Source organism: Arvicanthis niloticus, chromosome 2 (assembly GCF_011762505.2).
Source record: "Arvicanthis niloticus isolate mArvNil1 chromosome 2, mArvNil1.pat.X, whole genome shotgun sequence".
Classification (NCBI taxonomy): domain Eukaryota; kingdom Metazoa; phylum Chordata; class Mammalia; order Rodentia; family Muridae; genus Arvicanthis; species Arvicanthis niloticus.
In genome coordinates, this window is record NC_047659.1 from 143,719,222 (window position 1) to 143,745,503 (window position 26,282).

Sequence of the window (26,282 nt, forward strand, 5' to 3'; positions counted from 1 at the left end):
GTTCAATTGTTGCCTCCCCTGAGGGCCAGCTGCCTCCTCTCTGCCCTCCCTGGTATACAGTGTCTTCTGCTCTTAACCCGGTCTCTCCACCTTTAACCTCCCTTATCTCAGCTGGAGTGAAGACCCAGGGCACCCGTCCATCCAGGCAGTGTTTGCTTTGGCCCCACCCACGGAGGCCAGTGAAGACGACTGAGCTGTCAGTGCCTTCGACTACAGCAGATGGGTATTTTAAGTGCAAGGAAAGAGAGAATAATAGATATCTCCCTTGACCTGGTGAAACCCAAGACGACTGTTAGGAGGTGGGACCTTGGAGGTGACCAGGTCATGACAGTAAGTCTTCAAGAATAGGGTTAGTGAACTATATTGTAGTAGTTAACCATAAATAAGGCTCCAGGGAGTACCCCGGCCTTCCACTACAATCTACCGTTAAAGAAGAGCCATCCACGAGCCATGATAGACACGGGAAATGCTTGGACTTCCAAGGACTCAGAACTGTGAGCAGTATGTTTCTGTGTATGAGCCCTCAGTCAAAAGAGTCTTGTGATATACAGCAGTCCAAACCAATTGGCCTTCAGCTGGAATCCGTGGAGGCAGGGGCTTTAGTCTCTTTCTACTTACAATCTGCTTTCTCCATGCCGGTGGTTGACATTGGCCGTGTCACCTCAGTCTCCGTTTGGGATTCCCATGAGATCATTTTGCCTGGGTGGTTTGGGCTTCTTCTTGGAACGAAGACCGAGCCAGTTTGTGAAAGTTGTGCTCCTTTCATGGCTTGCCTCATGAGATCCACTTGGGCCACCTCTTTGGATTCTACTTTTAAGAATGCCAATCTTTAGAAATATTGGGGTCGAGGGGAAGGAATGACTTTGAAACCCACGTTTTATGACAGTAGTTGCAGATCCATTAAACTACCGCAGTGCCCTGAGAAGCGAGGCACCTGTGGACAGTTGTATGTATGACCTCTGGAGAGAGGTCCCTCACTGAAGGGACCAGTGGGGAAATGGGGCTCCCCAGGAACCGCTAACTAACATTGAATGGAATCTTTGTGACTTTGCTCTGGTCTCACGGCCCCACCTGCCACTCAGAACTTCCAGAGTCAGGGAGCTGGCTCCGGCACCCATGAATCAGAAGTGTAAAGTACACCCAGGGCCGTGGCACAAGGGCCCTCAGCAAGGGTAAGGCCATTGGTGAATAGAGCTTTTCCTTTAGACTGATCTCAAAGGAACAAGAAGCCCGCAGTCCTTCTGCGCAGCCCTTTCTTGGTCTTGGTGCTCTTGGGGTCGGGTGCGGTTGCTTTGGGCTGGGCAGGGGGGTTTCAAGTGTGAGTCTTAAGTGTAAGTGAGCAGTGTGCGCACGGGCAGAGGGTGGCCTTCAAGCAGCTGTTCGGGCTTCACTCTACCCCATCCACCCACGGGGAGCGCGGCGTCCCCGTCTCTCTCTAGCCCTGGGTGAGCCTGGGGCAAATGCGCCTCTGGTCGGCTCCCCCCTGTGCTTGGAAAGCGACCCCCGTGAGTCCCGGGTTCAAAGGCCCGGCGCGGCAGTTCCAGCCCCCTCGGAGGGGCGGGGAGGCAAAGGGGGTGGTGCGGGAGCCAGAAAAGCCCGAGCCACAGCCGGCCAGCCCTACGCAGGGATGGGCAGAGCGCTCTGAAAGTTCGTGACCGCCTCAACCAAGTAACTCTGAGCCTGGACGCTCAGCTCAGGCAGCGGCAGGACTCAAAAGCTGTACCCAGTCTCACTACCCTCTTGCGGTCACAAGCGGCCACCCTCCAGGCCCGGTGCTCCCGCGCCTGATCGGGGTTCATGGAGCCGGGGCTGTGGCTCCTTCTCGGGCTCACAGTGACCTCCGCTGCAGGTAAGCGGGAGGGGCGGGGCGGCGCGCCTCTCCACGCGGGAGTGCACACAAAAGGAAGCCAGGCGCGGGTCTGTGTTGCGGGGAAGCTAATAAGTCTGACTTTGCACTCTGAAGTCTCCCAGGGGCGGGTAGAGGGGCCTGAAGATAACTTCCACTGGGTCTGGGGTTTTTCAGTTTGGGAGACTTTTCTTTGGGCACTTTTTAGAGACTTTACAAAATCGACTTTCAACCAGTGACTAGCAAATAGCTTACAGACTTCACAGGGACTGAAATAACTCAAGTTTTTACTTAGTGTGCACGGAGCTTTGTAAACTTTGTAAGGCATTCGGCTTAGTTTGGAGACTTGGGGGTGAAATGCAACCAGCCTCCAGACATTGCAGAAGTTTGGTTGAGTCTCATTCTGGTTTGGGGGGCGGGGTAGTGGGTGCCAAGAACTCTGGGTCAGTAGCTTAGGAGCCCTTCAATCCTCCTGCAGGATTTGTGCCTTGCCCCCAGCCTGGGGGCTCTGGCAGAGCCAGTGTGTCCCAGGGACCCCCTGAAGTTGGATCAGAGGGGGGCTGTGAAGAGACTGTGGCTAGCCCTGGTGAGAGGATTGTGTCCCCAACAGCTGCACTGCCTGCACAGCCTGGAAACGCTGGGCAGGAGCGGAGACCAGGCAGGTCTGGGGAACAGGAGGACAAGGGGGTGCCTGCACACCACCGACTTCGGCGCTGCACGTGCTTCACTTATAAGGACAAGGAGTGTGTCTACTATTGCCACCTGGACATCATCTGGATCAACACTCCTGAGTGAGTTGGCCTGGGGATTGGGGGAGGAGTGTGGCTCTGTGCCAGGCCTGAGGCTTCAGGGTGTTTTGCACAGACCTCAGCCCACCTCATTCAGACCCCCGAATCTGCCACAGTGCAGAGTCTAGCTAGCTCTTGCAGTGACTCCAGGCAGCACGAATCCTATCACAGGCCAGGGACAACCCACCTCCCCTCTGAGAACCTAGTCCTGAAGAAACTCAATGCTGGATTTGAGATGTGGTGGGGAGGGGCTGTAGATGCTCACAGAGTTCTATGCTCCTGCCCCAGAGGCTCACTGGGCTGAGCCTTGCTCCTAACTCTCTTTGGAATTCAATGAGAGCAGCTTTGGGGTGAAGGCAGAGTAGGAAGGTAGGCTTGGCAGACCCAGATGACATCCATCCTGTGCAACAGCTTCTTCCATTCCTGCCCTTCTTGGATGTCAAGCCAGAGCGACACATGTGGCTCACAGGGCTGCCACTCCCCAGGGCTGACCCCAGTGTTCCACAGCCATGGCCCCAGAGTACCTCTCTGTTCAGCCTTAAAATTTCTCACAAGTATCTAGTAGCAGGTACTGATGTATCTAAGTGTCTCTAGGTGTCACCTTTGATAAGAAGCACCTCCCCCCGGGGCCATAGAGAAGGTTTCACTGTTTTATCTTCCACTCAATTCCCACTAGACCTCTGGGGTCCCCCTTGCGCTAAGACACGATTTGTAAGCAGCTATAGGGCATGATCTTGTGGTCGCTGTCTCACAGCTTGTCTCTTGGATTCCTTGAATCTTGGTCTGGATGCCGCTAAACTCAGTTCCTTAGGTGTTCTCTGCATTTCTAGGGACATCTACTTGAACTTGCCTAGGGATCCTTGTCTGGGATCTTGGCTGAGTACATTCCCTAGCCTGGAAAGTCAACTAATTATTCTCCTTCATGGTTTCCTTTCTCTGGAAGCCCATTGGTGTCAGAGTCCTCTGGGTCATGGCTTTAAAGAGTCGCTCACCCGCCTAGACATCTCAGGAATAAAGGATACAGGATAGGAGTTACTCTAAGAGTCCAGTGTCTTCTGAATCTGTTAACAAGATCCCTAACCACATCCAGGTAGGTCTGAAGTCTCCCCAAGCGCCCAGAGTGGCAGGCACAGCTGGCTTCACTGGTGAGCCAGCATGGTGATGAGCCACCCAGACTCCTGCATAGGTCCTGGGCTCAGGTAGACCCTGGGTTTGTTTAATCATGGCTGCTACTGTCCTGCAGCTTTGTAGTTCCTTACTGAACCAAGAGTTGCCTGGGACTCCTCAGTTCTGTCGCTGACCCCAATGGAGCCATTTACTTTCCAGCTGTGTGTCTAACTGTCAGTTAGTGTCTAACTGACAGTTGTGCAAACCGTTGGCCACAGTGGGGAGATGGGGGGATTACAGGGGTGGGTATTGGGGCACTATGGATTGATGTCTCTTCTCAGAGTCTCAGGCTCATATTTTCTTAGAACCACCAACACCTTGACTGCTGTCCTTGATTTCTAACCATTTGTCACTGTGATCCCACAAATGAGCATCCCAGAAAGGGGAGCCCTGGGCAGTCAAGAGGCCCTGGGTCCTGGTCTTGGCTAGAATCCCAAGCTGTAAGTTTAGAAGAAGAGAGAAGAAATTGAGCAGGAAGGGACAGGGTGGAGCCAGGAATTGGAAACTACTTTGGGTCTCTGCTTTTCCTCCAGTGTTCTGAGCACTGCTTGGACAGGAATTAAGTAACTGGGACATGTCCTAGCAGCTCCATAAACACCCAGAAATACTTGAGATCCCATGTTGAAATTTTGAGCTGTCTTGGGTGGTGTACGAGGATGTCACGGATCCTCTGCTTTTTCTGGGACAGCCACCTGGAGGAGTTTCTCTCTGTCTGGTCCATGTCTCTCTCTCCTCCTACTTGCTTTACTCTACCCGCTGGGAGGGAAGGGGTGAATCCAGTGTCCCCATGTTCCATTCAACAGCTCGGGAAACAAAAATGACAGATGCCACACTACAGTACTTTGAATTCAGACAAGATACATAAGTTAGCAGGGAGATGTATCCTGGATGGCCTTACTCTCTTTCTGTGTATGTGTACACATACACGCACACATTGTTCATTCTCTTCCTTCTCTCCTTCCTTCCCTTAAGTAGATCCATTTACTATCTTTAAAATATTGGGAACAAGATTACCATGAGAGAAAGTGAGCTCTGTAGGCCTCCAGTGGAATAGAAGAACCTACAAAGGTACTGACTAACTCACAAGGGCGACATCTTTCTCCTCCCCAGCCCCATACCAGCCTCTCTCCTCCAGTGCTCCTTCCCTCTCAGGTAATCTCTGCCCTAAAAGAACCTAGTGTTCTCACTCCCCAAGTGCCCCCACTAGGCTGTGGCTGCTCCTAGTCCCTGTGGCCGGCGGTTCAGGTTGAGGGAGGAGCCTTGATCCTTATTTCTAAACCAAGAATCTTGAACTTTGAGAGTTTCTGCCTTTTCACGATGCCCCTCTTCCTGTCCATTTGGTTGCATGGAGATCAGGTCCACCCTCTGGCTTTGTCTTTGAAGGACACTTGTGAAGACCTTCTGAAGGTTGTGCTGAGCGGGCTTGGTTCTATCATCCAAGGCTCTGAAGCAGTGACATTGGAAGTTACCATTAAGCCCCGCTAGGGTCCTCATGGGATGTGAACTGCCTTGTTTAGGCTCAAGGGACCTTTATTCTCCCATGACTCTGCTACACAGAAGCTCTGAGATTCTGAGGTTCCTCCACGTTTGTCATACCCTGAGCTCAGTTAGACTAGGCTCACACACTCACGTTGTTGAAGATGCTCCTTCAACGTTGGCTGACTTTTGGCTAAGCCCTGAACCTTGTTTTACTTTCTCACTTTAACTTTTGCCATGGCTGTAATCTGAAGGGCTTTCTCTATGCCAGGAGGTCTCTTTGTTCAGAATGTGTGGCCCTTTACAGAGGCCCTGCACTTCACTGCACTATGGAGTTGCACATCTCCCCAGGCGCCTTACCGGTAACTTTCCTCATGGTCTCAAACAAAGCCCATAGACTCAAAGATGCACATTTAACCTTTACCATTTGGACTTCTTGGCATCTGAGATCACAACTAACAGATGGCACAGTTTTTCCTAAAACTTGCCTCAGCCATGTGAGGAGCCCCCAACTTCCCACAACCTGCAGGCAAATTCCAACATTGCCAACAAAAACAGAAATAAACCCAAACCAAGGAAAACCCCTCCCATCTTGCGCTAGAAAACTCACAAAGCCTAAGACAGTGAATGGGAAGATGGTACACGGGATCTCGTGTGTGTACACACTTGAGTGAGGAGGTAATACATGGGATGTCATGTGTGTACACACTTGAGTGGAGAGATGGTACATGGGATGTCATGTGTGTACACACTTGAGTGCAGAAGTGGTACACGGGATCTCATGTGTGTACATACTTGAGTGAGGAGGGGGTACATGGGATGTCATGTGTGTATGTATATACTTGAGTGGGGAGATGGTGCATGGGATGTCATGTGTGTGCACACTTGAGTGGGGAGATGGTGCATGGGATGTTGTATGTGTACATACTCCCATGCTTGGGGCTGCCCTGACTGCACAAGTATGCTTACAATATACGTGTTCTACCTTCAAGGCAGGTGGGAATTGTACTATTCAGAGCTCACCATAGACAGAAGCAATAGGGTGTGTTTGTACAACTATGTGGATACTGAGGAATTACTGTTATATGATCACAGCCAAAGGCCACCAATGGCTGAAAATTCCAGTGAATGATGGTGACACAGACTTGAGAGAAAAGGGATCCCAGAATCAGAATTTCTATCTTTGTAAGGGGACCTGAGTCTTGAATGCTGCCAACTGGCTAGACAAAGGCTATCTAGGTTGTGGAAGGCAATCTGCTTTGCTCAGAGAGTATTACATACATGGTAATGACATCTGAGAAAGACCCTCACAGCTGTTTCTGGGTTGGTAGTTGACCAAACAACTGGGCATTGAAACAAAATTAACCTTCTTGGGACATTGGATCTAACATGCCCCACAGAGGAGATCTCTTCTGAGGTAGGTAGCTGAAAACAGTCCTGAAGTCGAAGAGGAGCAACCAGGGCACCCAGCAAAGAGCCTGTTGTGTGGTTCCCACCACTGTGCCAGGGGACCTGCCATCTGGTAATCCCTTAGGGACATCTGAGGGAGCCATTGTGATGCTGGGATGGCGACCGTGTTTCCCAAACAAAACTCTGAGCCACATGGCTGACAAGCAGGAATGTATTTGTGAAAAGAGCAGAGCAAGACACTGAATCCTGACTGTGGTATGGCGGGGAGACGGACTATCTTCCATCTCGGCTTGACTTTGACTTCTGGCCATGCCTCTCTGTATGGCAAGAGGTGACAACCGCTCCCTGCTTTCCTTCTGTAGGGCGCAGATCCTGGTGCAAGTGTGCGGGTGCTGACGGGGGTGGGGGTGGGGGTTAAGGAGGGTGGGGGAGGGTGGGGGAGGGTGGGGTCTCCCTGAGTTTCTCCAGCTGACACCTCCCAAGGACGTCCAGCCTGCTGCCCAGCCTTTGCCAAAGCATGTCACGCTGACTTAATCCCTCAGGAATGACATTTGTTTTGCGTTCTTTCTTTCCCCAAAGAAGTGAAGAGTAGACTGATAATGATAATAATTAACACAACATTTGAACTTGCTTTTTAATGTCTTTTACTGCAGAGAGGCACAAGCTGTGCTTTCAGCATCTGTGATCTTCAAGAAAGGCCTTTTAGCAGGTTTCGAAGAGCAGCTGCCCAACTGTTACAAGATCCCAATGGAATTTAGGGGTCCAGGGCCCTGGCTTCCTGCAGAGTAGAGCCAGCTCGGCACCCACTGTGGCATTTCCAAATTCCAATAAAAGTCACCCTGTTCTGTGAGCCAGTCCTTGGTGGGATCATGCCTGTGTTGGGTTTATCTGAGGCAGGAAGGACAGTCTTTGTGGGCATTCTTGTGTTGGGAACACATCACGAGTGACTGACGAGTCCACAGTGACAATGGGGATTGGCCACACAGCACTTTGTGAGAGCTGTACGGCTCTGTTTGTGGTGTGTGTGTGCGCATGTGTGTCCTCCGCAGTTTTTAGGAGGCTGAGTCATTTGCCTGGGGTGGTAGGGACCCCCAGCTCAGTCCTATGGCCTCTGGAGCTGTCCTCTCAGGCTCCTCCTATGTAGCCTTTTAGCACAGGCCTCCCTACTGTGCTGTAACTAACTCCTGCATTCATTCATTTGACATTGTGTGGCTGTGCGTTCTCACATGTATACAATTATGTGTGTGGTTATGGGTGGAGTCCAGAGCTTAACATCTTGTGTTAGCCTCAGTTATTCTGCATTATATTTTTAAGATAAAGTCTCTCACTGGGGTCTGGGACTCACTGATTCAGTTAGATTGACTACCCTGCACATCCTAGGGATGCCCCCATTTTTGTCTCCTCCATGCGGAGATTGTACACACCACCACATGAAGCTTTTCATGCGGTTGCTTGAGATCGAAACTCAGGTCTTCATGCATATGTAGCTTCACTGACTGGGCCATCTCCCCAGCCCCAGAAACACCTTTATGGATACCATGTCTTCATGGCAGTGGGTTGGGCTCTGGGGCATAGTTCTTATCTCTGGCCACTTCTGTTCTTTGCAAGGGTGATGTTGATTCATATACACAACTCTTTGGAATAACACATCTGCCCCTTTGCAAGATTAGTTTTATAGACCTAAAGAAACACACAAGCAAAATCACAAACCGTTGGTCCATCGTATACCTACATTCCAGAAGCTTAGTGTTGACTTGCTGAGAAGAGCATGACTCTGTTAGCCATCAAAAGCTGTGGGTGGACCCACAGCTGGTAGTGTGTGTGCCTGGGATACCGGCAGGTTTAGCCTGATGGCAGAGATGCTGGGATAGACAGGTGTGACTCCGAGGGATTAACAGCCCATTGGCTCCGTCCTCTGAGTGGGAGTTTTCTTTTTCTGATCGTTGCTTAGTGCTCTTTTATTCCTTACGTTCCTGTCCTGATCGGCCTCTCACTGCCTGGTACAGTCACAAGGAAAGATGGGTTTGCTTAAACCTTCCTTTCTTGCTCTCCAGAGTCTCACACACTTTGGGTCCAAGACTCATGGTATTTAGAGAGAGGGACCCCAGGGCTCTATCATATGGATTTTCACAACCAGAGGAAGAAGACTCATGTGCCATTAAAGAGCGTAAACTCTAGGGTCGTACCATCTTGTTAGAGATTACACTTTGAAGATGTCCTTCTGTGGGTCCTGTGTGCCTGTAGGATAGTGAAGAATCTGTGAAGGTAACTGGGGGAAATATCTATGGACTGGTCAACATAGTACTTCAGAGTAGTCACCGGCAAGGTCTAGAAAATGTAGCCATCACAATTCAGGACAGCATCTATCCCTGCAGAAACCTTTTTTTACAGAGTGGCTGTCCTTCTATTTCATCCCATGCTTGGAAGACATCAGTGATTACAGAATTCCTTCTTAAGTCGACTTCATAGACCAAGAGACTTCTCTCTCTTGGCCAGAAGTATCCATCTGCAAGTGCTTACCCTCTCTGTCCCTCTCTAACAGGCAGTGTTTCTGGATGCTGTCATTTCTGTGTCCTGGTGTCCAGTTAACATAAAGGTTTCCAGAGCTCGGGGAAAAGGTGTGTCTGGCTGTCCCAGTGGCTGATAAGTAGCTAGATAAAACCACCTGTGGCCAAAGGTTGTTGCAGGTTGGGGTGGGATTTTTGTTCCGCCCTCTTCTGTTACTTCCTGTTGCTTCTCTTTGTTCTTGGTAAATAATCAGAAGGCTTGGGGACTGGGGCATGTTGCTCCCTGAGATCCCTGGTGTAGGTATGGTGCTCTCTTGGCACAGTAGGCAGTGCCTAGCTACTTCGGGATGAGGTAAGACTCTGTTTGGAGTCTCTCTGTTAAATCCTGTGGAGTACTGAAAGAAAGGTATGGCCTGTTTTCTTAACTGGGAATCTAATGGAGTCCAGGCAAGAGATTTGTAGCTGACAAACCCTCGGCTTCAGAGCTTCCTACCGCATCTCAGTCCAGATGCATGCCCTGAATTGGGTACAGGGACAGAGTTGCCAGCATTGATGCAGAGAAGACTGTGTTCATGGGCTGCTGAGAAAGAACTTCATGCTATGCTTTCAAGAAGGACGTGTAGGAAATGATCCTGGCCAAGTTCACGGTTCTGACTGTTCACAGTCGCCCCCAACTCTTGAGCTTGGGTGTTTCCATGTCCTCCTCCTTGGGAGTCTAACATCTTACATGTCAGTTTTGATTTTGAATAAGTTAGTTCTTAGAACATTTGACAGGAAGACACTTTACTTGAGAATGTTTGAGTTCAATTTCAGAGTAAGTTTTAAGGTCATCCCCACAAAGCAATCTTTCTCTGGACTTCCCACTGACTGAAAGCCCCCAGAGTCAAGGGGGAGGAGAGCTCTTGCCTGGGAGCAGAGTCAGGCTGGGCTGGAGTGCAGCTGAACCCTGCCCGAGGCTCACCACCAGCTTGATTTGAAGCAAAAAAAAAAAAAAAAAAAAAAAAAAAAAAAAAAAAAAAGCTTGGTAAGAAGAGGCTGTGACCCTGCATGACCCCAAGGGGGCATTTGGGTTTCCGATAGATGAAAGGGGTGTTGCAGTTAGGAACTTGGCCTTAAATCTGAAAGTCTTTGCAAGTCCCTGACATCTCTGGTGTGGTTTATTCCTACAAGAATTTAAAACAAAGGAAGCTGGGAGGTAAACAATGTTTTCCTTAAGGAGGCTCCTTGGCCATGAATGAAACCGGACTGACTTCAACATTCCAGCTCTCAGTCCAGAACTGCACCCTTGGTGTCTCAGAATGTTTGCCGGGGAGCTGTTAGAAAGCCCTGTCCGTACCTGAAGAGACCCTGTTTAGCCTCTACGAGGCTCTCAAGGAGTCCTGTGTCACATGAGAAAATGGCCTGCCATTGTTCTCTGTTAGTCCAACAAGACTATGAATATGTGAATATGAGAAACACATATGTGCAAAAATTCACGTGTGCATGTGTGCATGCTCACCATGTCTATATGGGTGCCAACACTTGTAGTGCCCCTCAACTGCTCTCAAATGGAAAACCGACTTGAGGAATGGCTGGATGTGGTGGATGATGGGTTGTTTGCCTAGGTTCAGGATAGGAGGCTAAATTCCTAGCAGCCCACAAGTCTCCCTAGCTTAGAGTGACAGGACAGGACCATGCTGTCGCATCCTCCTCAGCCCTGGCACAGAGTCTTAGAGCCAAGAGTTCTTGAACAACTTGGCAGCACTCAGCCTGGCCTTCTTTTATGGCCTTCTGAGGCAGACTTAGCAGGAGGCTGTAGTAAACGGTGACAGAGCTCCAAATCCTGACCCAGTAAGTTAAAAACCAGAAACAGATTTGTTTCTTGAGTCTGTTAGGCCCAGAGACGGGGTGGTCAGAGGGATGAAAGGCCTACGGTAGACATGGAAGGAAAATTGCTCAACTGAGAGTTAGAAGCAACTAATTGAGAATACAGAACTGACTTCTGTGTGTTTCTTGTGGGACACAATGGAGACTGAAGACCAAGGTGCTTCTAGGCACAGAGGCACCAACACCTTAGCATGGGAATGCAAGGTATTTTTATGAAGTTGGAATGAGGGTAAAAGTCTAAACCTGAACAATACCAACAGCTCAGGTACTGACCTCGCGCCTGCCCACTTCTTGCTGTTTCCCTACCTGACTTCTCACTTGAGGATAAAGCCCGACTCTCTAGCAGGAACCAGGTATTTCAGTTTTGAGGAAAGTATTGCGTTTACTCGCACTGCCAAGATGCCACTGCACAAGGCCACATGCAAGACCTTGTCATCGGTGTGATGACATTTGATTAAGCCAAATCACCAAGACCTTATCTGTCCTGAACATGGACTCCCCTGAAAAGCATCCAGGTGGGGCCTCATTCATATCCTGCAGGTTATTTAAAGAGGCACGTGATATTGTCAGCATTTTTTTTTTTGAAAACCCCCTCTACAGGGACCCCCTTCTTCCAATACCTGCTCTGATCTGTGCCTCCAGGCTCCACGTCTGGCAGCTATTTTGAGCCTCATCTGTCTGCAGCTTTGCATAAAGTTGTAATGAAGCCAGGTCAGAGAGATGAGGGTTCTCATGCCTACATCTGACTAGGAGTTTGTCAGGGTCCTGTGGGGCTGGAGAGAGAAACTCTAGCTTCTTTGATGACTTTGGTCACACAGCGGAGGGGAAGCTACCCGCTCCAAGGGTTCTTCAGATGTCCTATTTTCTACATTATTTCTCTTAACTTCAGCCTTTAACTCTTAAGCTTCCTCATAAACATGCCAGAGCATTTTCTATCATCCCCTGTTCCTCTGACCCCTGAAGGGCAAGCGCCTTCTGTGTTGCAGTGAGCTTCGAGACAATGATTTCTGTGGCTTTGGGTTTTGTGGAAGTTTTGCTTGTTTGTTTTTCGAAGGCCCAGTTGGTTGGGTAAAGCTTTCTAAATACAGTTGGTGAGACCCTGGGAACCTCTCAGACTGGTGAGGCAGCAGTTGGTGCTGAGTTGTGGTGTTTTTGTTGTGTTGTGTTCTGGGGGCTTTCTCTGGGGATTGAGCAGCTGATGGTGCCTGTGTGGTAGCGGAGGTTCTTGAAAGGCCCAAGGTGGGATGTGAAGTGAGGCCAATCTTCACAAGTAGCCAAGCAACCTTCCACTTTTCAGGTCCTCCAGTGGGAAGAAACGTACCTGAGATCTCAGACAGTCATCAGTTTGGCTGGAGCTTGGGGTCTCCCTGGAGTTCCCTCCAGTCTGGCCCAGGCCTTGTTCGTCTATGCAGGCTGCTCTAACTAGCATGGTATATGTGTTGCCACAGTGGCCATGATGAGCTGGACATTCTATACTTGGAGTGATCTGAAGACCACATTTCTCCTAGGGAGGTAGACTCTTATACCGCTAACTGCCCCCACGGTCACTATAGCAACGATCCAAAACAACCTGAGGTGATTGATACTGTCAACTTGGTGGTCTAGAGCTACCTTGTCTAGCTGAGAAAGTTCTTGCTTGCTTGTGAGGGAGATTAAAGATTGGGTTAAGTGAGGTGTGTAGACTCTCCCTAAATGTGAGCTGCACCATTCCATGGGCTGGGGTCCTGTCATGAATAAAAAGGAAAGCACCACTCTTCTCTGCTCCCTGGATGCAGACGTGATATGCCAGCTGCCGCATGCTCCTGCTGCCTTGCATTCTATGCCATGATGGGCTGCATCCTCAAACTGAGCCGAACAACCTTTGCTTTTCTCAAGTCGCTCTTGCTGGCTATTTGATCACAGCGAGGAGAGCAGTTACTAACACGAGGAGGAAGGATTTATTTTGCTCACAGTGTGAGAGGGCTTGGTTGGCATTGTGGCGGGGAAGACATGGTAGACCACAGCAGGTCATATAGCAACCAGGAAGCAGAGATGGAGAATAGGAAGGGGTCAGAGTAAGACAGACCTCTCTTCAGTGGCCTCTTCCTCCTTCTGTTATTTCTCCTCCCTGTCCTCCTTTCCATCTTCTTCCTCCTTCTTCTCCTTTTCCTCCCCGTTCTTCTTTAGTTCTTTTGAAACAGGGTTTCTCTGTGTAGCCCTGGCTATCCTAGAACCCACTCTGTAGACCAGGGTGAAAATCACACACAATTTATTTTAGATACAGTACCTGTTTTTATCTGGCTGCCCTTGTCATTGGTTACTGTGTGAGGAAAACCTTTAAGCAGCTTTTCAGTGCCAGATTCTGAGGTCACTTAGATACTGGGTGAAGGAACTAGGCAGTGGTTCCCTCAAAATTACACCATGCAACATGTCTCTTGTGGGAGGGTTATTAAGGGAAATGTGTCTCAAACTCAGAGATCCACCTGCCTCTGCCCCCCCACCCCCATTGCTGGGATTAAAGGTGTGACCACCACTACCTAGCTCAGTGACATTCTTCCAATACCTTCTGTCAACTCCCAGTGGTGCTGTGATGAGTGCTTACTGTGACTTCAGCCGGAGTTTAATCCTTTGATTAGGTCAGAGCTCTGTGACCACTAATCCCCTAGGGTTTTGTGATTTAATAAAGTTGACAATTATGACTAATTGCCACATCTTGGTGTCGGATTGTAATCTCAGCTTCTCGGAGAATGGAGATGACAGGATTGAAATTAAAGGCGATAGAATGATTTGAAGGTCAGAGTAGACAACTTGGTGAAAAATAAATAGTAAAAAGAAGAAGTAAAGCCATGTTTTGGGGTGCGCGTTAGTGGGAGAGTATTTGTCTGGTTGCATGAGGCCCTAAGTTTAATGCCCAGTATTTGGGGTAGGCTGGGTTAATCATTGTGTCTCTCAAAACCAATGGATGGGAGACCAAGATAGTAGAAACCCACTCAGCCAACTGGGAATTCTGCACATTTAGGAGACAGTGAGGTGAGACCTCACCCTCTTCACTTAGCAGACACTAACTTAGGCTCTGTGACAGTGTTGAGGGAGGACGTGATCTAGACACCTGTGCAGAGCTGAGCAGGGAGACAGGGTCAGGGGCTCAACTGGACAAAGGTCTGCTGTTTTGATCCCAGGAGATTGTGTCAAGGCTAGTCACCAAGGATACCATACTTTCAGAAGAAGATGTGTCCCTCAGTCTTGGAACTGACAATGATGTCAGTGCCCAGTAGTGAGGAACACTGTTTGGGAATGTCTTTAAAGTCAGCAATCAATCACAACCTGGGACCCTCAGGGTCTTATGCCTCTAAATTCTCTGAAGTCTTTAGTTCTTTCTGGGGGCTGTAAGGGCCCTGCCATTGGCTCTTTCTACATTGATCTGTGAGGATTTTCTACAGAAGAAGCAAAGGAAGCTACAGGTGGGCCAGTGCCCTGCTCCCATGTTTATGAAACACAAAGTATGTGTGATATTCTGTGTAGCCAGCAACTTTACATGTGTGTTTTCTGTTTGGGGACAGAAGACATGGAGAACCTAGGCTTTCTGTCCCATTTCACTCTTGGAAGTTGGAGGAGCACTCTATGGGCTGTCTGGCTTAAGGCCTGGCCCATAGCTGACTTCCACAAGTGCACAGTGAGGGATGAATAAACTCAAGGCTTCTGATTGGCTCAACCTATTGTCTGGATCTGGGCTCTGAGCAGATGGATGGAGGCAGGTAGTGTGTTTGCCCATCTGCTCAAGGACGGTACATGTTCAACTTGAAGTTCTACCATGTGCACATGGAAGGAAAGGACTTTAGCAACTCTCTTTGTTGGCTTTGTCCTAGTTCTTTAGAGAAAAATATCTCTGCTTGGAGACATGGTGGCCTTCCTGTGATATCTGAGAATGTGCCTGCCACCTCTAAGTACAAGGTCCAGGCTCAATGGGAGTTTGTTGTAAAGAGCAAGAGATACTTTATTTGGGCGTGATTCATGGCAGGGACTTATTGGAAGGAGACAGGACACCCTCAGATCAGAATGGATAAACACCTCAGACAGCAGTGCTGCTACAGTGTGGGGGACTTGGGGACCTGGAGGGGCAGCTGATGACTAAAGGCAAATCAGAGCCAGCCCCACAGTGGCTTTGGAGGTTGTGTTCCTTCATTAGGAATTGAGAGAGAGAGAGAAAAGAAGGAAGAGAGAGAAGAAAGGAGAGAGAGAGAGACAGAGAGACAGAGGAGAGAGAGACAGAGAGAGTCTGGGTGGCTCATCTGAGGAAGGGCAGGGGAAACTGAGGCAGGTGAGTGGCAGGTTGAGGAACACTGGAAACTGGATTCAAGGAGACAGGAACCTCTCACATTGGCCTCGAATTCTAGAAAGAGAAACCCCTACTCTTCATTATTGATAGTGAGATTCCATCTCCAAGACTGTTTGCCCACACCATCCTATGCATCTCTATACAGCAGGCAATCTACAGATGCTTGTTGACATGAAGGAAGTTATTAGTGGCATTTCTGCATCTTGTCACACTGGAGATTGTAACTGGCTAATGTTTCAGAGCTAGTGAACACCATGGCAGATGCCACCTTCCTTGCCTGAAGAACTAAGCATAAGATGATGCTCCAGTGGTTCCATCTTGGGAAGGCTTTAATAGAATGTGAAATGGAGCCATGGCCAGACAGCAGGCTAGGGTCTCAGAGTTGTTTGTCCATAGAGTGGTATGAGGTTGTATCCAGAGATGGCTGCTGTCTCCTAACTACCTACTAGCTAGTGGGAACCATTTGTTTTGGCCAGGCCAGTATGGTCCCCAAAGCTCCATGAACTGCACACTGGGCTGCCCCATCACTGGGCTGCCCCATCTTCTTTGCTTGACTGCTTCAGAAGGAAAAGCATGAAAAGAAGGAGGCAGATCATGAACTTGACACATGAACATCCCCTACTCTTGGGGAGATATTCAACCAGAACTTTAAGTTTTTCCTAATTTAAAACGACAACTATATTTATAAAGACAAAAATAGTTATAGGTACAAATTTTGTGAAAGTTGCCATCTGCCTGGCTGGCTTCACATTATGAGAGAAGCCACTGACCCAGGAGCTGTAAATTCAGGTGCTCACCACAGCCAGATCTTCAACCACCAAGCAGAAAGTGGCAGGCACTGAACTATTGCAAGGACTGGAGCCTTGGGTTGGGTGAAATATTTTCTTGCAGCCAACTCGAGGCCAGACCTGCCCTGGTGAGATGCAGGGGCTGCCACTCAGACCTCAGTCTAGCAAGAGAAGCTGAGCATCAAACTGTTGGATGGAGGAGGTTAGCCATGCCAATGTGCTTATCTGTATGCGGATCTTTGTGTCATAGGCAGGACCTCCTATCTGTTTTATAGTGTTTGCTAAATACTATTCAGTGGGAAAATGAGGAGCAATTTTTCTTTTAGTTTGATCCACTTTCCTAATGTTTTAGAACTCAGCAGATGAAGCCCCTCTGCTGATTCCCAGGTGGATCCCTGTTGTATCTGTGCCCACTGTTTAACTGTCACATGCACCTGCCAGCTTCACAGATAGAAAGGCGGAACTCCCTCGTTTCTCTAGGAAAATCCCTAGAACCAGGAAGTGTGTGTGTGTGTGTGTGTGTGTGTGTGTGTGTGTGTGTGTGTGTGGTGTGTTTCCCTAAAGTCATTCTCCTTGTTTAAAAACTTCTCACAGGGAGATAAATGAATGGCGCTCAGTGTGGCTCTGCAGATGAAGATGAATGCAGGCAACTTGGGAGTTTAATATTTAATAACATTTATATATGACATTTGGGGAAACTTGAAAAACAAAGACACTGTGATAAATAAGATTCTGGCATCTTCATCACTGATTAAGTAATGAGTGTTCTTGGTACATAAGTTAAGAGATGATTTATTACACAAGCACACAGAGCAGTAGACACTGCATCTGTAGGTATGGTGGAGAGCATTTTGTTTACCCATCCCTTCATCTGCTTCCCTTGTGTGGAGCTCTGTGGTATCACTGGAATGACAGATGGTAGGACTGCCTGTCTCTACAAAGAATTGCATTATCTAAACCCAACTGCTCAACAGTAGGCAGTCACAGTTGGGTTGAGTGTGCTGATCCAAGGTTCTCAGCTAATTTAATTCTGTTTCATGGTTCCACTCTTGCGTATTTCGTGTTGCCCATTCAGGAAATGGTGGCAAAGGGCAATAACACAAATGAAGTACAGACTCTTGTGAGATGGGTGGTGGTGCATGGCTTGCCTGCCAGAATGACGGATGGCACGAAACAGCACTGTTGTGGTCTTCGGGCTCCTTTATTGCTTAGTCACACATCACAAACACAGCAGGCCTGATGAGTGGAATTTTTCTACTGATGAAACTCACAACTTCTCAAACCAATTAAATAATCAAAGGCTCTAATTTTCATTCACTGCTAACTCTTTGCTGGACATTTTCCCACCCAGCATGTCATTCCAGCAAATGCCTGACAATCCTTTTGTATACTGAGAGGGTGGAGTGCAGGCCATGTAAGTGGTTTATAACTTAATAATTGAATTACCAGGTAATCTCTCTGTACTACGTGTACTTTCTCTACACCTGAACGTGCAGGCTTGGTGTATCTCCTTTTTCAGTTTTTCATCTCCCATTAGCATGTGAATGCTTGTAGGCACGGATGTATCTATATTTCACACATAAAATAATCGTAGCTATGTGGATTAAGCACCTTAAAAGGGCGCTTAAGAGCCCGTGAAGTTCTTTGGGACGATGCTTGTCCGGACTGAGCTCATTAAGATGCAAAGAATCTGGTCTCCTCAAGTTGGGATTACCTCACAATTAGCAACCAAAGACTCAGCTAATTTTTTTGGTTTTGTTTTTAATTTCTTTTGTTTTTTAGTATTTGGTTGTGCTTGTTCTTTTCTTATAAGGTCTCATTCTGTTGGTCACCCTTGTCTGGAACTCACCACGAAGCAGAGGCTAAGGTCTAAACTGAAAGTCATCCTCCTGCCTCAATTCTTATTCTACTTTGTATTAAGTCTATGGTTAGTATGAAAGAAGTAAAAGATTAGCTCTCTGTTTTTTTCCTTTCTATCTGTCTATCTGTCTTTCTTTCTTTTTTTTTTTTTTTTTTTTTTTGTGTGTGTTCATTTTTTATTTTTTTATAAAGTTGGCCTCAAACTTGTTATATAATCAAGATTAGCTTTGGTTGCTCGGTCTTCTCATCTCTCCCTCTTGAGTGCTGCAGTTAGAGGGGTTAGACTCCACACCCAGCTCTGCTACCTGCTCGTGGGGAGCAGGTATTCAGACCTGGGAAGGAAACACCCAGGACTGCCTCTGATTTAGAGGACCACTGGTTACCTCCTTTGGCCATGTATCTTCCACCCTTTTGCAAGGAATCTCTAAAACTGAACGTACCTTTTTTCTAGAGAGTGTTCCCAAGACTCTGGGTCGTGGGATTCCCTACCTGAATGTCTCAAAACCCATGTAGACATTATCTAGTGTCTGACACTTGAGGACACAGCAGGGCTCCGACATGAATTCTCTGCCTACAGGTTAGGTGCTTGTAGGTCGGTGAGAAGCTAGGTCTTGGATACAGCCTGGGAATAGATGAGGCTGCCTTGGTATGGGATGAAACTGGAGGAAGGAGGCGCTGTGGTGGTGTTTGGTTGTCAGATTTCATTTGAGAATTCTAAGGGGTACCTGAACCCCTAAGGTAAGCCGGTTGTTCTGAGGGACTATGAATGCCATTTTTCCAGCTTGAGAAACAGGATTTTTTTTTTCTTTTTATCAAATTGACCAATAATCTTTTAATATTTAGACCTGGAGTTGGTGGGTCTCCATGCTGAGCTCTTGTTCCAAACCCTGTACACGTTCACTGGGACAAGCTATACTGCCAGCTCCTAAGAGCCTTCCATCCCCTGGGGAGGGGGACCAGCTCTGTAAACACTCTTTGAAGCTGTCGGGGGTGTTTGTACATGGCGTGTTTTTGCTTGAGACTGCAGAAGTGCTCACACTTCTCTATTAACCAACACCCAGTCGCCTTATTTCCTTACTTAAAACACTTTAGACAGAGTGGTTTGCTTCAGCTGAGTGTCTCTACACCCACAGATGCATAATCAGGTGACAGCCATTTCAAAATTGCAGGTCTCCATGTTGATGGAGAAATGGGAGCTCCAGCGTTGCTCACGTGTGGTTTTCACCAAGAAACGGAGGACTGGCTTTAATGTCAACACTTGGAGATTTACTGTAACCCTGTTACTGCAAATATATACCTTCAGCCAAATCTGCACCGGCAACAATGGTCACATTATCTTTCTCCCTTTCCCACATCCTGGTCCTGAGAAAAGATCCAGCTCCCAATAGGACTGGATGAACCCTCTGTCTCCTGCCACCTTGCTCAGCCTGGGTTATCAGGGAACTCACTCTGCTGCCCCTTAGGGTACTTGGTAGGGAGGAGTTGGGACAAAAGCAAAAGGGGCTGGGTGGGGTGCCCTTCCCTGATCTCCAACTCAGCATGGAAGAAGTTCTGTTCCAAGCATCTGGTCCCATAGGCACCCTGCCTGAGTCTCCTCAACACCCCCAAAAGGCTTCCTGGCTGTGTGCTTCTAAGGAAAAGAAATTCAATTTGATTTTATTTTGAAAACACAGAGTGGATGTTAGGCCACCCTTTGAGGTAGATAATTGGTGATACTCTGCGGGCCTTGTAGAAACAGGGATGAAGAAGTAGGCTAAGACTTACTGGAAAAGAGCCTTTGGCCCCATAAGTTTCCTCAAGTTCTTAGTAATTTGTCCCCCAGATCATGTCGAGTTACATTAATGAATTAAGCATGTGGTTTTAAACTTCTTCTCACTCAACTCTAGAAGCCTTTCCTCTCTGGAGAATGAGCCATGGTTGGGCTGTGCTCGCTCTTAAAATCAGATTTTAAGCGTTTACTGCTCTCCATGCCTCCCAATGCCAACCATAACCATAAGTGGTCGATCATTTCAGACAGTTTTTGCTGCACAATAAGACCTTCCCATGATGAATTCTACTCTCAGCCGCCCCACTGAGGCGGTGGCGACAGCTCCTGGAGAGCATCGGGTATAGCTGGTGGTGTTTGTCTCTTTGAGGATGCTGCACGCAGGGGCTAGGGTGGATCTCTAATAACTGTAATTTCATCTGTCCCATTTTCTCCAGTGGTGGCTGGGAGGCTTGCTGTGTACCCTGTCGTTAAGTTCAGTTAGCACTGAAGTTACCAGGGACAGCCGCAGATATGAAAGGCCTTATACGCACCAGGTCAGGCCCCAGACAAAGACCAGCAAATGGGTCAAGTAACATTTCCTTAGAGGGAGTTTTGGGTGATGGGTGTCTGGCAGGAAAGCCCAGTGGTTCATGCATGTGCATCTGTGTACACGTGTGCATGAGGAGACCAGCAGTCAACCTCAGGTGTCACTCCTTGGGAGCCAGCCATTTTGTTATGAGACAGGTATAGCCAGTGAGGCCGGCCAGCCACCAAGCCTCAAGGATTCAGCTATTTCTATGTCCCCAGCATTGGGACATAAGCACAAGTTACCACACCCAGCTTCTTTATGTGCATTCTGGGGGCCTACTCAAGTTCTTATGCTTGAGAGAATTTTATTAACTGAGATGGGCTGTGGACTAGCTAGAGGTTCAGGCTGGGATCTCAGGACCTGCTCTGGAGGAGCTAGGCCTTCATAGTTTAAGGGGAAAAAAGAGAAACTGAACTGTGTTCCAGGAGGAGCTTGGAGCCTGGGGCATGTGGCAAGATTGCAGCCTGGCTTCAGGAACCTTAGGCTGAGGGCTCTCCTGACTGCATAGGCTTGCCTCAACTCTGAAAGGCTGCTAGGGCAGTCAGCTTTTCCCTAGGCCTCCTGCATCTCTTTCCATGTCAGCAGCCCACGTCAGTGTCTGGTTCACTCCGAATGGTTCACAACTAACATGCTACAGTGGGGTGCTTCACCCTGGAGTGGCTGAATAGGCCACCCCTTCACATTTCTCTGTGTTCTGCAGACAGACTGTGCCCTATGGACTATCCAACTACAGAGGAAGCCTTCGGGGAAAGAGGTCCTCGGGGCCAGCTCCAGAAAGCTCCCGGCCTTCTCCACGGGCACGCTTGCGTTGTACTTGTATGGGAGCAGATGACAAGGCCTGTGCATACTTCTGTGCACGCACCGCAGATGTCACCAGGTATGACACAGCTTCTAGTCCCACTCTTGTCTAGGTACAAATCACTGATGGGCAAAGCTAAGTCAGGGCCTTCATGAAGGTGGGTAGAGGGTAGCCTAGCCAGGTCCTCAGCCTTCCTCGCCTTTCAGAACACAGGCCACAGCCACAGTCTGTAGCTATGTGAACAAACCAGAATGAGTTGGGAACATTTAAAGACTGAAGACTCCACCAATGTGCATTTTTAACTTCTTCACAAACATGAGCAGGGGTTTATAATCTTGTTCCTCATATAAAGGACCCCTTAGCCCAGACTTTCTATTTGTTTTCTGTGTGGCTCCTGAGTCTCTCCTCTGAGTCTGCATGGTCTTCTTAACTACACAGAGAAGCACACAGATCCATTTTGAGTGGTAAGCCACCCTACTTGCCCCAGGGTGGCCACCTGGACCACTGTTTCCCTAGATAGGTACCACGGAACTCTTGGTTCTTCTTTCCCTTCACATTGGGCAAAGACTCATCAAGCCAGCCAGAAAGGGCAGCCTATCAGCAGCCTGAAGGAAGGGCTGAGTGTGTGGATAAAACTCCTGTATTCTCTTTTATGAGTTTAATGAACTATCTGAGCAGGGTGGGTCCAAAGCAAAGCAGGTACTGTAGCCCTGGGGCTGTGTAGTAGATTTTTTTCCTAATAAATAAAGACTAGAAGCCAATCACCGGGCGATCTGGAGAACCTGGGACTAGCTGTTCTCTTGTTCTCCACCTGGGGTGCTGAGTGACCGGTGAGTAACTGAGGAGTGTGTCTGGTACTCAGACATTCACCCACTGAGCCTCCAGTCCTACAGCCGGTGCCTGGCACTGGGTCCTTGGGGAATACACACTAAGGTGCTTGTTCGTGGGGAAGAGGAAGTCATAATTTGACACCCCCAAACCCAGCCACATGGAAAAACTAATCCCTGAAACTTGCTATGTCCCCACAGTTATTCCAGGAGAGCAGGAAGGCCAGCTGCAGAAGAGAAGCTGGAGACTGGAGGTCCACGTCAAAGGTGAAGACAGGATACATGCATTCAGGGGCATAGGGTGGGTGGAGAGCTGGCATCTGGTCTCTATAAGTGGCCAGTGGGACTCCAAAGCTCACAAGTGTCCCTACCAACAGACAGAGACGCCTCTTGATCTGTCAGCTCTGGGTGTATTTGGTCATTGTCATCTCCCTGGTCCTGAGTAACCCTTTGTGGTTTTGGAACACTTCCACCCTGTGTCACTCTTACCTTCAAGGTAAGAGTGACAGCCTGGCTCTCACTGGAATGACAAAAGTTGCGTGCTGTTTGCAAGCTCCCCAGGCTGAGCCGATCAAGCCTACCTTGGCCTCTACTTCTGTAACCGAGTGATTCCTGCTACATCATTTCTTCTTTGTAGAAGTGGCTGTGCCACATGGGCAGTCCCCTCACCCCCGTCACTCCCAGCTCATTTATGTTAATACCTACCTCATTTTGTGTTTGCTCTGTGTGTGTGTGTGTGTGTGTGTGTGTGTTGTTTTGTTGTTGGTGGGTTTTTTGTTTTTTTTTTTTTTTTTTTTTTTTTTTTTTTTTTTGGTATGAGCAATCCTGAGGGCTTCCTGAAACCAAGCTGGGCTTATTTGTCACTCTGTTTGTCAGTCAGAAGTCATTATCGATGATTCAGCTGCACGTCTACAATGGGGCGGTAATTGGTGTTCATAATAATAGCCTGAAGGCGGCTTCAGTTCCTGCAGGGAATGATCAAGGGAAAATTAATCCAAGCCCTGCATACAGAAGCTTCTCAGATCCATAAGATGGCTTCCAGTGGTCTAGAGAAAATGGACGGAAACAGAGAGGCTGAGGTGGCAGCGTGTCCTCAGAGAGCGTGTGCCAGACCCCAGCTAGCCCCTACCCAGCCCTCTCTTCATTCTTTCCCCACTTTATCGCTCGTTGGTACACCCTAATCAAACTTAAGTTGGCGAGAATAGGCAAAGATCAAAGCTACGCATCCCTTGTATCATTTATTAATTTACACGTCTGTTCATTTAGCCGAGGTTGGTGACATACCTGCTACACGTGGATCTCACTATTCCTGATGAGTAGGGGAAGACGCAATGTGTCTTCTTTAGCTTATTTATTGGTAGAAGCAGACAGCAGACAAATATATACAATACAGACTGAGGACATCTGGACAGTAGAACAAGGATAGAAGGAGTGGGGTGCTGTTGTTTGTCATTGGATAGACAAAAAGCCATCTGTGACCTTGGCACAAAGACCTGTAGGCAGGAAAGCGGGAGCTACACGGATGTAGGAAGGTGAGGTGTTTCAGGCATGGGGGCTAGGAAGGAGGAATGTCCTGGGACCTATCTAAAGAATGACCATCAAAGGCTCCCTGTGCCGAGAAAGCACACGATGCCTCCCATAATGCTGCTGTTGGGATTGTTCTGTCACATGATGCTGCAGAGACATCCAACTCTAAAGTGCTTCTTGATCCCCAGCACTCCCACAAAATGTTGGCTGTGGTGGTCTGCTCTGTGCCAGTGACTCCACGGCTGGGATGGCAGATAAACAGTAGCTTGAGGCTCTCTGGACACCTAGCCCAGCTGAAACAAACAGCCCCAGCCCCCCATGCTAGACACTAATGTGTGTGTGTGTGTGTGTGTGTGTGTGTGTGTGTGTGTGTGTGTATACGATCAGAGTCACACTCACGGAGTGGCAGCTACTACCATCCTTGGCTTGTGGTTATCAAAGACTAAGCCAACCGAAGGCCTACCAGTGGCCACGTCAGTTGCTATAATCCTTTTCCCGCCTTTGTGCTCAGCCTCTGAGCTTGCTATAAGCACTGATGAGGGGGAGCTTCCAGGTAGGAAGCAGCTAGAGATGTGGCCAGGGTCACCTCTTCAAACTAGAGGAGCTGGAGTGTTGACATGATTTCCCTCTTTTCCTTTTTCTTCTCTTTTCATTGAAATAGGTTGAAGTCAAGGACAAATAAAGCCCACCAGTCTTAGCTGGCTTTAGCGGGTCACAACTGATGCTTCTTGCTTCCTGCCGTGGACTTTCCCCTGTTCTCCTTGACTGCCAGGAGGAAACTCTCTTCCAGGAAAGAGCCTTTGAGCTTGTACGTACAGAGCTTGAATTTCCACCTCTTTAGGGACGAGGAAGGAATTGGCCTGAGGCAAAAATAAAAGAATGAAAGACCATCCAAAGAGCCTCCCCCCCTTACTGGACTCTAAGAATGCCCAAGTCCAAAAGACCCCAGCTTCCCTAATGGGTAAAATGATCCCACATGTGCCCTGGGGGCCAGATGCCTGAGGCTCCAGTTTCACAAGGAAATTGTTTGGAAGGTATGTTAAGTCAGAAAACTACTTACTGGCTTTTGACATGACTCCTCTCAGAGAGTAAGTGGACACCAGGCTGGCTCTCTACAAAAGTAAACAGGCATCCATCTCCTAGAAGATTCAGGACACCCATGTGGTGGGAGCAGGCTTCTCCTGCAGCCTGCGTGGCCTGTGAAGTTAGTGAGGCATCTCTCTGCTTGAGACTTTGGTCCTGACTGGGCAGTAGTCTATGAATTTGCAGTTCGTAGGACTTAGAAACCTCTGCTGTGCTTGGTACTCGTCAGAAGAGCGGCTCTGGAAAACAAGAAGGAAAAGAAAACAAGAGACCTGGATGTTCATGAGACAAAAAAAGAAACAAAACAAAACAAAACAAAAACAATTCCCCCCACCCCCCATTCTTGATGGTTTTGAACTCTGGGGGAGTTCATTGCAGAGAGCTGGGGGTCCTGCAATGGCCTCTGAAGCAAAACTCAACCCTGCCTTGCAGTAAGCTGCCCTGAGGGACAGCTCCAGCTTCAGGCTACCGGTCTGGATATCTGCTTTCATGAATAAATGTGGATCTTTGGGGAGTGGCTTCAAAATAAGCCCAAACCACAAACTCTTTGTACATTATGTAAATTCCTATTTGTCTATATAATTGGCAATAACTGGGAATTGTAGCCTCTGTTCAAAATGTCTTTTAGCTGAGCTCTTTCTGCTGTGTACATGGTGAGTATGGGGTGGCGTGGGGTCAGACTGTGAGTTCCCATGTATACTCTGCTCTGCAGGCCCAGCTGGGATAGTCTGCCCACCTCCGCACTGGGCCTCACAGCAATGGGAACCTGTCTTTGGGCATGTTCCAAGGGCACCATGCGGAGATACTTTAGCTGTTGTGTGAAGTGGGGCCTTAACCAGATGGTAAACTTCAGAGGACCGTCTCCTAAGTTATTACAGGTGTGAAAGTGCCTGCTTATTGGGGGTGTGTGAGAGAGTGATGGTTTGCTGGGGGGAATGTACAGTTAAGAGACATAATTATTTATTGGGGAACTATTTTCTACTTAACTTCTTTATGGGATCTATTAAACATAAAGGCACTGTAGATAGGTAGATAGACAGACAGAAAAAAAAATAGATTTTAAATTGTGTTTAAAAATCCAAACACATATCTCTTAGTAGCTAGAACTCGTTTAAGTCTCAGAAGCACTATTCAGCTCACTGGTCAAAGACAAATCCACTCACTGTGAGAACACTTGGGAGATAAGTCAAATGCATAATAAAAAAAAAATCTAAAACTTTGCTCTGGTTTTCAGGCTTTTCCTTGCACACATAGTTACACATTCACTCTTCATAGCCCTCTGGAGACGTCAGGAGGGAGCCAGAGTTCTGGAAGTAGGATTTATCTAGAGAGAAAAGTGTAGATCGAGGTGGGTGGGCAGCCATTGAAAGGAGAGGAGTTTGGGGACCATCTGAGAAGATAAACATCAAAGTGGCTGGGAAGAAAGAAGAGGAGGAGGAAGAGGAGGAGGAGGAGGAGGAGGAGGAGGAGGAGGAGGAGGAGGAGGAGGAGGAGGAGGAGGTTTGGACAAAGTTGGTGACTTCCTTGGCGTGCTTGCTCTTCCCCCAGCACCCTACACAAACTTTGCAGGGAGACAACCACTCGCCTATTGCTCAAAGCATCTGAGAATTATCTCCAGAGGTGACCACAGTAGCAGGCCACATGGGACATAAAAGCAAAAGGGAGGGAGGCTGTTTGATGAAAAGGA

At 48.3% G+C, this 26,282-nt stretch overlaps 1 protein-coding gene across 2 annotated transcripts; it reads left to right on the forward strand.

Annotated features, from left to right (window-relative positions):
- The first annotated feature begins 1,197 nt into the window (after window positions 1-1,197).
- Edn3 (endothelin 3) lies at window positions 1,198-26,045 on the forward strand. 2 transcript variants are annotated; one of them, XM_034496790.2, is made up of 5 exons: window positions 1,198-1,849; window positions 2,325-2,637; window positions 21,060-21,236; window positions 22,187-22,252; window positions 24,174-26,045. In XM_034496790.2, exons 1-5 carry the CDS (start codon window positions 1,798-1,800, stop codon window positions 24,208-24,210), a joined length of 645 nt encoding a protein of 214 aa, XP_034352681.1. In that variant the 5' UTR covers window positions 1,198-1,797; the 3' UTR covers window positions 24,211-26,045. The 2 variants fall into 2 exon arrangements, with proteins under 2 accessions (XP_034352681.1, XP_034352682.1); XM_034496791.2 differs by having other exon boundaries at window positions 1,204-1,849; window positions 2,457-2,637.
- Window positions 26,046-26,282: the final 237 nt, after the last annotated feature.